Below are 13,662 nucleotides of genomic sequence, written 5' to 3'. Positions count from 1 at the left end.
AAGTCAACAAGTGATAATTAAGATAAGATAAATTTTAATACCAAAACAAAATTATATATATATATATATATATATTTTTTTTTTTCTTCTTATATCAATATAAAATAACGTTAACTTTCTCTCGAACGTTCATAAAATAATATTAAACGATATAAAGAATAAACAATTGAAATGATCAATTAGGTTGGTAACCTCAAATGAAAATTGTCCTAGAATATAAGCATCTGTATTTTCTTATCATTTTCTGATATCAACATAAACCGGCATAGTTCAATCAACGGTTAACCTCTTCTCTTATATGACAATCAACATTAGTTTACCGCCAGCTGCTTCTTAGCCCAGTACGTAAAGTATAGCAAACGAACACGTGACTTTTACACTGTGCCAGCCAATGGCATACAATGGACGACACGCGCCATATGCTTCTCATCCTATTTTCTCTCTATCTCTCTCTCTCTCTTTTTTCCATTTGTTTTATCTTTCTCTTTCTACAACTCTCTGTTTCCCATCGCAAAATATTTAGGCAAAATGACACGTTAAAAGACGTATGTATGTATTTTTTAAATAACGATTTTTCACCATCCCATATATTTGATCTTTTATTCGTAACGATCATCGAACGTTTTTTCAAATCTTTGTTATTTCTTGTTCTTTTTTTTTTTTTTTATTCTTTCCGTTTCTTTATCACGAAAAAAAAAAGCGATTTCGCATTCAACAAGTCAGTTCACAGGCGTTTAATAATTACTCGGCTTAAATGGCAATTACTCGTGTCGTGTCCTTTCCTAGCACTTTAAAGAAAATATTACTGTGACGCGTTTCTACGTCTGTGAATTAACATTGCACGAAATACGAAACTTTTATTCTTTCAATGCACGTGTTTTTTATTTTTTTATTTTTTTTTTTTAAATATGTACACATGCATTTATTATATACTGGGTCGTTATTTATTAATATAACTTGACAACACAATTTTGATATGTATATCATTCGGTTTAACTTGAAATAAATAAAAGAATATAAAACAACCAATTTTGTTAAAGTTTTACATTTAAATAAAATACGGGAGAGAGAGAGAGGGTCATTTAAAGTTAAAAGAAAACAAAAGACAAGTTTTTGTAAAAATTCTGTACAAATCTTATATTACATTTGTACGAGAGAGATACCTTTTTTAAAAACGATACATTATATCCTATATTCCCAGAAATTGTTTGTCATATTTTTGAGAATTCTTTTTTACCAATGTTTATCGTTATAAAAATGTATATTTATATATTTATGCATGCATAAACAAGATAAAAAGATAAAACAGTATTTTTGTCTACCCATTTTTAACATAATCGGTCTTTTGACGATTACGAATAAAGAAGGTCGTATTTTTGCCGATTGAATGTAACTACTAATCGTTAATTTAAACATAGGATAAAACGTAAAAAAAAAAGAAAAAAGAAAAGAACACGATTATAAAAACAATTTCAATATTTTTACTTGTAAAATGAACGAAAAGAAATATAAACGAATGGAAAATTTTGAATGAAATGTTTAAAAAAAAAACGATCGTTTAACTATTAGTAATACGTTGAATATTAAATGCATTAATGAACAAAATATTTTTTATTGAAATTAAAATAATAATTCATCAATGAATTTTCAATTAATGACAATTCATTGATTGATAATTCATTATTCGTGTTGATTTAACAGAATCATGGAAAACATTACCAAGTCATGTGAAAAAATGAGCAATTTATTTGATCACATACGAAAATATTATTTATAATAATTGAAATAAAATGTATATGTATACATATACATTAAAGAAAAAAATAAATAAATAAAGAAAAATGTATCACACATTCGAATTCGCGAAAAATTGTCCTCGTAAGAGACAGACTAGCAGGAGACAAGATTTTTTTCTAATTATAAACGTTTTATTATTCCGAATAGCAGACAGACGCTTTGAAATATTATGGAACCGATCCAAACAGTAAATTCAATATTATCTAAATTTAGTTAACATACGCGTGTTACCTACTCGCGAATTTACCAATGCGCAGATAGAAAAATGCAAAGATGAAAAGATACATTTTTCGTTTTTTGTTTTTTTCGACGATTTGTTAAGATTTTATTTATTAATTGAATTTTGAAAAAATAACAAAACAGATCACACACGGTAGAAGTGAAACCTTCAAAGAAAATCAAGCTTCGAAATAATTGAATTGTAATACAACGCCATCTATTGAAAGAACGTTACAGAACCTAGATAACATAACTCTAAATAAAAATCTTTAAATTAATAATAAAAAAATACATAAAATATAGATAAAAATTGTGCTATGTGTTAAGTTGGACAAAATCACGTGAAATAAAAGCAAATTTCATTAAAATAAGTTGAGTAGTTTTGGAATTATTAGGGGACAAACATATTGTGACACTGAATTTTTATATATAGAATTAAATTATATATTGAATTTTATTAATTAATTAATTATTTATGTTTCATCGGTTTCACGTTCTTCCGTTTCACGATTTTCAGATCACCCTAATTCTAAAGATGTATTCATTTCAAAAAAATATTGTAACTAACCCTAGTAGCACAAAATATTGAAAAATATTGAATACATGTGTATTTAATATTAAAAAGAAATTCAATGTCTTTTTAACCATTTGACCTATTATGACGTAAACCCTACGTCATGATGTTTCTGTCCCAAAACTGAAAGTGACGTATTCTATATGTCCTACCAACACGCTGAATCGCTGCTTGAGAGTTAACACCAGTCTAAAATTTTCAAAAAAATCCATTTTTTTTTTAGCTTAAAGTGTACTGTAGATATCTATAAACAATATGCACTTGGTCTCGAAGCAAAAAAAAATTTTAAACATGTCAAAATCTTGGTTTTACCGAGGCGCTTCGAAGCGAAGCGAATTGTGAGAATGGGACACTGTAGCGTTGGTTAAAGCGTAAGGAGTTTGTATAATATTATTAATATTAGGATCTCTGGCAGAGGTGTGGTGTAGCAATTCGACCTATCTACTCTAATTTTGAATTTAACCACCAGATAGCGTATTCAAGTGCTAGAGATTAGGGACCCTATAGGAGGGACGCGCCATGTACATTGCTGGGGGACAGGAACTCGTGTAATCACGTAATTGCGCGCGAATGATTCAAACGATAAGTTATAGGTTAGGTTTGTACATTTATAATTGTAATTATTAAATGAGTAAATTAAACTTACACTTATAGAAAACTACTAAAAAAAGCAAAACAATTAAATATAAATATCACAATAAAAACTATAAGTGTATTCCAAACTTGAACTAACCACAGCCGTTTAATACATACTAAAGATAAACATGGCTGCGCGATGAAACGGAAGCTGTCCCCCCCACATTTTCAGCCTAGCAATGTACATGGCGCGCGTCCCTCCTATAGGGTCCCTAGTTAAAACGTAGCGCAAGGCGCCGCCATTGTGAAGTTAGCGTGTAGGTCAAATGGTTAATATTAAATACACATGTATTCAATATTTGTCAATATTTTGTGCTACTAGAAAAAGAACATATGTAGATGTACTATGTATCACGATAATACTAATTTTTATCATGTTAGATATGAAATGATTACAATTTTATTACGAATATAAACATTATTTAACGATCTTTTGTTTTATGTTTCTTTCAATATGAATTACGTACAGTGTACAACACACAAAGTTACACACACACACACATACGCATGAAAGTTTCATTGAAAATATTAACATTCCTAATCATGTGAAGGACTTCTAATATACGTATATATATATATATTTTTAACACGTCATTGTCATTTACGTCACTTTTACAACGTCAATATTTGCAAAATATAGAAAATCTGAGACGTCATTTTTCAATGCTTTTTCCATCGAATAAAACCCGTACTCTAACGCGAACCTGGGAAAATCTATTTTTAATCGAATCGATCCATCTAACGGTCACTATGCTACGTCACCTTTCTTCTGTGTACTACGATACTTCCGTATGTTCATCGAAGATTAATGGAAAAATTTTCAAATTCTTCTATCGACACATAGAAACACACGTTCGATATTTTATCCCTATATCCTTCTAACGTTTAACTCTTTCAAACCGTAATCTTCTTTGTCTCTTCGTCTTTTTTTATTTTTTTTTTATTTTTTTTTTATTTTTTTTCATTCAATAAAGCTTACTTCCTTTTACCTATATCGTTTGAATCGATACAAATTTATTGACTTTTTTTTTCTTTTGTCATAATATACTTCTTACTTATAATAAGAATTATTTGTAAAAATAATGAACAAAGAAAATTTGTTAACATCAAACAAAAATCTCTTCTTTTAACACTAGATATATCAGACCAGTCATTTAGACCGATTTTGACGCCATTTTAATTCCAAATTTCTACATCATGTAACATTTGATTTTTGTAAATAATTAAGCGTTTTGTTATTTTTAAAAATGTTTATAAATCCATTTATCTATTAAAATTAGATTATTGTTAAACATGTTTTGTTATTTTTGAAAAATGAAATAAAAACTGGAAGACTTAAATAGCATTTTTTTTTTTTTTTATACATCAGTCATTTTGACTGTAAATGGTGGTATATCTAGTGTTAATACTTTTTCAAAAAAAAAAATAAAATAAAATAAAAGAATACTTGTTCTATTTTTCATTGAATTTATCGAATTCGTTTCAAAGTAATAAATCGATTTATTTAAATAATAATTACTTACAACACAGCATTTGTAAAAAAAAAAAAGAATGAAAAGGACAACAAAGGATTGTTAAAATTTCCTCTTCCTCACATTTCGTTCTTGAGAAAAAAAAAAAAAAGTAATTTTCATTTCCTTGATGCACTCTTACTTGAAATTATTTTCATTTGAAATTGAACAGGAAACCATTGTGGAGACAAAAAGTCGAAAACTTCAGTCAATTTTCAAAGTGAGTATTATAGTAATTTTTTCTAAAAAAAAAAAAAAAGAAGAATCTTTTAAATGGCAAATAAAATGGCAAAACATATATATATATATATATATATTGAAAATTCCTCGAAGCAAAAATAATGTCGGTGAAATTCAAGGATATCCAGTAAGCGGTGATCTTGACCGTTATACGCTTGAAAGTTCATCCTCTCTTTTACATCTATGTATCTCACATCAGTTAATTCTTTACAGCATAGAATTTCAAATAATAAAATATCCCTATGTTGACATAGAAATTTGATTACATTTTCAATACAACTAAATTGATATATTTTTTTTTTTTTTATTAATAAAGGAGCTATTACCTATAATGTAATTAATGTAAAAACATAAAAACAAAAAAACAAAAAAAGGGGTAAATAACCAATTGCTTTGCATAAATAAGATGAAATAGAAATTTATGAGCACGTGTTGTCAAAATTGCAATAATATTTCGAGATGGGATTAAAAATGTTCCATCGGTTTGCATTACACGGTGTATCAAAAAAGTTGGGACACTTTTAATACCATCGTGCCTTAAAAATAATTAATATCGTTTCTACGTATATGTTTCTATTATTTTGTTCTATTTTTTTCTTTTTTTTTATTGATTTTTTTTTTTTACCTTTTCCTCTTAATCGTAAAATCACTTTATATAACATAATCTATATAATCATATATCTCTCTCTCTATCTCGTATTATTATTTATTGTATTTTTCGAATCGATAGATATATTATTTTTCATTTTTCAAATTAATTATGAACTTCGATACATAATCCGATTATCATTGATTAACCACACTTCGGATTGATTCAACATTTTTTGGGGGTTGGGGGGTTGGGGGGTTGGGGGGGGGGATTTTTTTATTTTACATTGATTGTGTTCTTATATATCTTGTTATTGTTTTAAGTTAACATTAGATTTAAGAAATGTTTTGTTCAATCTTTTTTAATGACTTACAAACATTGTTTAAATAAAGGATTGAATAGAGGATAGTAATTAATATTTAAATATATTTTATTATGTAATTAAAAAAAACAACGTATATTTTAAAATATATAATATTTAAGTTTTATATATATATATGTATCAAAAAAAATTTGAAATGAGTCGTCAAATTGGCTCAGTTCGTAAAACTAGTGATTAATAACCAAATAGAATCTAAATCAATTAGTTACATTATCAATACCAATGTCTTTTCGTTGTTTTTACCTTTTTTTTTTTTTATGTTTCATTTTAATTTTGTCGTTCGATTTATCTTAACAAAAAAAAATAAAAGAAAAGAAAAGAAACAAAAGACCATCAGTTCGTCAATCTAGTGTTAATAACCAAATAGAATCTAAATCAATTAGTTACATTATCAATACCAATGTCTTGTCGTTGTTTTTACCTTTTTTATTTTTTTCTATGTTTCATTTTTATTTTGTCGTTTAATTTATCTTAACAAAAAAAAAAAAAAAAAAAAAGAGAAACAAAAGACCAAGATCAATTTATAACGTTAACCTATTTATTTAATAATATCGTATTATAAAATGATAAGAACGTAAAGAACTTTGTAACGCAAATCTTAAGCTGGGACATTTTAGATAGCCACGGTAAATTCCCAATCGTTAGTGATCGTAAAAAAAGGCTTCGAGGAATTGTACTTACTTGTTTAGAGCTTGAGAAAACCTAGAAATCTTTCTCTTTCTCTCTCTCTCTCTCTCTTTCTTTCTTTTTTTTTCTCTTCTTGGTTGAGAAAAGAATGATCCCATCACGACGTGAAATCATGCTTTTTGTTGACGTAATAGCGTGATCAGTGATCACACTCGGACAAACTGGTGTTTCTTTCGCCACGATCAGAATTCTAGACACAAGGTAAAATCGTTATCATAGTAATACATTAAGGGAAAATTCAATTTTTCATCAAATAACTATACTTTGGATTATTTCTATATACTATATATATATAATCTACAAGTGTAATTATAAATAACTTGAAAGTTGATCAATTGAATGAAGATTTCCAAAAAAATTTTAATAACATAATAATTAATATATGAATTTATTGATGTGTTTGAGAGACCAAAAAACAAACGATTTATTAATTGAATGAACATTTCCAAAAAAATTTTAATAACATAATAATTAATATATGAATTTATTGATGTGTTTGAGAGACCAAAAAACAAACGATTTATTAATTGAATGAACATTTCCCCAAAAATTTTAATAACATAATAATTATATATGAATTTATATGTGTTTGAGAGACCAAAAAACAACGATTTATTAATTGAATGAAGATTTCCAAAAAAATTTTAATAACATAATAATTAATATATGAATTTATTGATATGTTTGAGAGACCAAAAAAAAACAAACGATTTATTCCCAATACCAAGTTTCTTGTCAAATTCTCATAAATATATTCTGACAAAATTATCATCAATGTGGATACCCCATGACGATCAGCTGGTAACGAATAACAAATAAATTTAATTATTTATCATTTATATTAAAACATGAAAATTGATCTTTACATATATATAGGATACTCACTTATAAATTTCAACTGAAAGTATTTAAATAAATATAAATCTATAATAATGTATTACATGAATAAATAATTAATTATACAATTTTCATTTTAAAGCGAATTGATTGAATGAAATGATGATTGAATGATGATGATGATGATGATTGAAATGAAAAAAAAAAAAACAACTTTAAAAGATTAACTTCAACACCGAACTTGTCTTATCAAATTATAGTAATTTATTAGAGGAGAATGAAATGGAAACCATCAATGTTTGACCCTTAAAAGAAGCAAAATATCCTTTACCAGGACATCAATCATTCTCAAATATATATTATCGTTTATTTTTAATTAAGTAATAAATATTATATATATATATATAGTTATAATACTTATATAATAATATATAAGTATTAATAATATAATATAAACATTTATTATACTTATATTATATATATTATATATATAATATATATAATATAATATTATATATTATAATGTATAAATATATATATGTATAATACTATACTATAAACACTTTTATATATATTATACTCTTATAATAATATAATATAATAAAATATAATATAATATAATTAATATAATAATATGATATATATATGTATAATACTATACTATAAACACTTTTATATATATATTATACTCTTATAATAATATAATATAATAAAATATAATATAATATAATTAATATAATAATATGATATAATATATATAATATAATATTATATATTATAATATATAAGTATATATATAATACTATACTATAAATACTCTTATTATACTTATAATAATATAATATAATATAATATATATAAAATATAATATTATATATTATAATATATAAGTATATATATATAATACTATACTATAAATACTTATACTCTTATAATAATATAATATAATATAATAAAATATAATATAATATAATATAATATTATATATTATAATGTGTAAGTATATATATAATACTATACTATAAATACTTTATTATACTCTTATAATAATATAATATAATATGCTATTATACAATATAATATAGTATAATATAATATAATATAATATAAATAATATAATAATATGATATAATATATATAATATAATATTATATATTATAATATATAAGTATATATATTTATATATATAATACTATACTATAATTACTTATAATACTCTTATAATAATATTATATAATATAATATAAATAATATAATAATATGATATAATATATATAATATAATATGACATAATATATATACTAATACTGTGTATACTATTATATTATAATAATAATATTAAATAAAATATAATCTACATTTATATATATATATATATAATTGTATGATATCGAATTGAAATATTTTCTAAGATAATTGTTTAAAAATTGGTATATATAGTACAATAGTAAGATGAAAAATAATGATTGGTAATTGAAAAGGATACAAATCGAGATGTCGATGGCTCTTGATAGTATACACTAACTGTCGGCCAGCTAAAGCTTACATTAGACCAGCCAAAGCCAAGCTCTGTTTCAAAAATAGTATCTCCAAAGATTTGGGGTAGCGACACGTCTCTCATGACGCACGAGACTGTGTCTCCCCTATTCCCCCCTGCCCCTATATCCCCTCTCATAAACTCTCTATCTCCCTTTTTCTTAAAGTGTACGCAACCCAGATGCAATTCTCCTATGCATTTGCAAATCCTTCTCTCGAATTTTCTTAATGCATCTCATATCTGTATAAATTTAATCTGTATAATCTGAAAAAAATTAAAAGAAAAAAAACATTTCATCGTTTACTTTTAATAATTTATATATAAAAATAGAATTTCTATTATTTTTTTTTTTTTTTTAATACAAATAATAAAATATAATAATAAAGATAACAAGATTTCGATATATATCATTGAGTCATGAAAGAACAAACATTGAAAACTGCAATTTAATAAATACAAACAAATTTTGAAAAATACAATTTGCAATTATTCGAATAATATGAAATGTAAGACGAGTTGATTTTTATTATTTAAAAATAATATCGTACGAATGAACGATTTGTGGGATGAATTGTTTGAACCGTTAAAGATAAAAAAAAAAAGAAAAAAAATAATTGGAATGAATAACGTTTGGTTAAACAACAACATTTGACTTATTTATCTTGAAGATTTGAAATCGTCGTATTTGGACTCTGTATTAATCCACAAAATTGATTTGATTTAAATAATAAAATGATATCCCACAAGAGTAGAAGATTTTAGATTAAAAAAAAAAAAAAAAAATAAAGAATCATACAAAACAAAAATTACTAACAATAAGTATTATATAATACTTTTGTAAAAAAAATGTAACCAATTAAACCTTGGAAATTTGAAACCGTCATTTTAACTCTATCTAATGCATAAAATAAATTTCATTAAAGAATAAAATGATACGTAGACAGGAAGTTTTCAATAATTTCATGACTAGAAAATAAAATGAAAAGAATTAAGTAATATTTTATTATACATAAATGGCGAATGGAAGATATATCAAAAAGTTTGAAATAAAATAATATTAAAGATCGATCATTCATTCATTTTCAATGCACTTAATATTAAACTTTTGTTCAAATATTAATATAAAAGCTTACAAAATATGACTGTATACAAGATTTGATCAGAATAAAAATTGATTATTAAAATAACCTAAAGATTTGTAGCCATTAATCCAATAAAATGATTTTACAATAATATTTTGAAAAGAAAAAAGAAATATTTGTCATGTGGAATAAGAGTTTAAATCTTATTATAAGGAAAAGAGAGAGAGAGACAGAGAGATAGAAAGAGAAAGAAAAAGAGAACTTGTATTTTAGATATAAACAACGGCGTCAAAGTATCCTTTGTCGGAAAAATCGTTGAACGTTCTCGCCAAAACACAAAGTATTTGTCCATTTTTTTTTTTTGTTTTTGTTCTTTCTTTATCTTTTTGTTTTTTTTTTTTTTTCATTTACATTTGGCGAACTTCGTATCGGACGCACGTGTGAACCTTGTTGTTGAAAGCACAAAGGTAGCCTCGTGCAAGACTTTAATCAGTGCTTAGATACATACATATGTTTTTTTTATATATGTTTATCAAATATGTAATTACTATTAAAAATAGATATTTAATCAAATTGTTTAAATATTAATTTCTTGTATAAAAAGAATTTTTTTTTCAAATTTTTTAGAATATGTCTAATCTTCTTCTTCTTTCTTCTTAATAAATTTATAAATTGCGTGTCACGTTGTTTGTCCGCAATGGATTCCTAAACTATTGAACCGATTTGAATTAAATTTTGCACACTGTGTGCAGTTTTATTCAACTTAAATGATAGGATAGTTCATATCTCAATTTCTAATAGCAATATTATTTTATTAATAAAGAGTCATGATTATCTCTGTTAGTTCGATAAGATTCTAACAGATGGCGGTATAAGGTAATTCGTTAACTTAAAGACGTGTGTATCAGACTGATTGTGAGCCACAGCCACAGCAATATTCTCATAACTTTTTTTTACTAATACATATATATATAATAATATAATGTAATATACAGAGTGTCCAGAAAAAAACAAACTAAATATATAAAATTTACCATCATTTCACAAATCAATCGCATTATATTTATGCTAATTTTCGTACAATCTAACCTTTCAAATGAAAAATATCCTCGAAAGATTTAGATTAAGTTTACAAATCATCTAGAGATAATTTCGATCAATCTGATACAACATATGACTCATTTCTAATAGATATAATACAAACAAACGATTTGTCAAAATTACATTACCAACGTTACAATAGATCCAATTAAAAATTTAGAAAAATCTATTAATCATGAAAATCTTTTAATTATCTAACGAATTAATGAAAAACTTCATTCGTTTTATTTTATCATTTCAGATTCCTTGGAATCATTGTCGCCTGTCGGTAAGTTAAATTGCATCCTTTTGTCCGTCCAATAGAAACGATATATATGTTATTAGAATCCTAAAATTAAGCGGCTATAGCATACACTACTCATAATGTAACCAAAAGTTCGGACATTTACGATCGAATAAGATGATCTTTGTGGGGGTTTGGTTATTCGAGATTCGACAGGAGCTCTATTTTCATGTGTCGTAAAGACCGATATACGGGGGCCCTCGTGACCAGACTCGTTTACAGTCTATTAGTTTACACCTCGATCATAAGCTGGTACAACGGTTATGTATATCTATATATATATATATATATATATATGTACGTGAGTATTATATTGGTGGGTGGGTGGTTGGTTGGTTGGTTGGTTTGCTGCGATGTGCCGAAAATATACTTGACAGTCGAGCCACAACGTCAGACCATTGCTGATAAAATCCTCAGAAATGTGGGCACAAAAATGTTCGATCGAGAACATACCTCTTATAATTCATACTTATTTATAATCCTTGATATTCGAAGTGTATCGGTACTTTATCTTTTCTATCTCTCTGTATTTATCTATTTATCTCTATATCTCTTTACTCCTCTTATATATATATATATATATATATATATATATATATATATCTCGAGTCTAAAAGAAAAAAAAAAACGTTCTTCGCGAATTTCAACAAGTAACTAAAATTAAACCTTTGCTAAGTTTACTTTGAGCCTATTTACTTTTTCCTATTTTTCTTTTTCTTTTTGTATTTTTTGTAGGTTTAAGAAAAAAAAAAAAAATACAAAAATGTGGAAGTACTGTCAATTGAAATAGATAATAGATAAATTTGTATCGGTAATTAGGACTAAGATCTAAATAAAAAAAACAAAACTAAAATAATAGATTTTATTTATTGTGGCTAAAAAAGGAAACGGAATACGAGAGTAGGTTTTTTTTTTTGTTTCTTTTAATTTGGAACAACTAAGAGGCAACATTTAGTTGTTAGTTTTGTTTTTGTTTTTGTTATGAGTTTATCTCAAATTAAAACAAAAATCTTCAACTCAATTATTGATATTATAACGTAATAAATATTAAAATTTATTCCATGTGTTAATTGTTTGATTTAAATCTTTTTTTATAATTATCGATACAAATGTAGTCAAATATAAAAAAAAATGTATAGTTGATTGTTAATGAGACGCGATAAAATATGATAAAATCTAGTTTAATGCAAATTAATCTCAAATTAAAGAAATCAATTATTTAATACTCGTATTCCTTTTTTTTTTCATTTCCACACACAACTACTCAATTATTTATATTATAACGTCGTAATAAATATTAAAATCTTGTTCATGTCAATTGTTTGATTTAGATCATTGGTATAATAATCTTATACAAATCTAGTCAAATATCAAGAAAAAGAAAATGTAAGGTATGGTTGATTAGTTAATTAGACGATAAAATATGATACGATCTCTTTTAATGCGCATAAAAGTCTACAAACGATTGGGATTATCGTGACGTAAATTCCTTCTTACGTAAGCAACAAGTTATTTGTCGGTAATTTTGACGAATACATAGACAAATAATATTGGGATAATGTGACATATGTTGTTTTTGGGGGTTATTTTGTACTTTTAATAATTATTAACATTTCGGCAAACGCGAAACACAACTAATGAACGTTAGTCCAATTGTTCTTAAAATATAAGAAATAATAAATAAATACGTACATACATATATATAATACATTTACATATTATATAATAGATTCATATATATGAATACATACATACATAACTTCATAATATATACATATATATTTTACATGTCAATAATTATGACAATTGATTTTGAGTAAAAAAATAAATAAAAAGAAGAAGAATTATTAAATTGTTCATTTAAATTAAATCATAAAATATAATTTTTTTTATCAATATTTTATTTCGTACACTATACAAATAAATATCAATTAGAAAATTATATTAATAATACAAATAAAATGCTAATATTTGGTCTTATTGTTTGTACAGTGTATGGTTCTAATGGACACTAAAGAATTATTTAAAATTCAGCAAAAATCGGTAATTTCAATATCTCATGAAGCTCTTGTAAAAAATATATATATATAATTAATTCTTTTCTTTTTTATCAAAAAAAAAAAAAAAAAAAAATGAAATGAAACTTCAAAAAACATGTATAATAGTATGACTTCAAAGCTATATGAC

At 24.7% G+C, this 13,662-nt stretch overlaps 1 protein-coding gene across 5 annotated transcripts in view; it reads left to right on the top strand.

The window, feature by feature from the left end:
• Positions 1-13,662, top strand: part of LOC107064122 (uncharacterized) — a 90,008-nt gene that overhangs the window by 53,325 nt on the left and 23,021 nt on the right. For 3 of the 5 annotated variants that reach the window (XM_015316461.2, XM_089178125.1, XM_089178126.1), the window contains one exon: positions 11,434-11,460. The exons of the other annotated variants lie outside the window; for them this stretch is intronic. In XM_015316461.2, coding sequence (XP_015171947.2) covers positions 11,434-11,460 — 27 coding nt within the window. The remainder of the gene's footprint in view (positions 1-11,433; positions 11,461-13,662) is intronic. 5 annotated transcript variants of the gene reach the window in all.

The sequence above is a fragment of the Polistes dominula genome, unplaced genomic scaffold (genome assembly GCF_049000335.1).
Source record: "Polistes dominula isolate Pdom_NZ unplaced genomic scaffold, Pdom_raw_medaka contig_77, whole genome shotgun sequence".
Classification (NCBI taxonomy): domain Eukaryota; kingdom Metazoa; phylum Arthropoda; class Insecta; order Hymenoptera; family Vespidae; genus Polistes; species Polistes dominula.
This window is presented reverse-complemented; position numbering and strand designations above follow the sequence as displayed.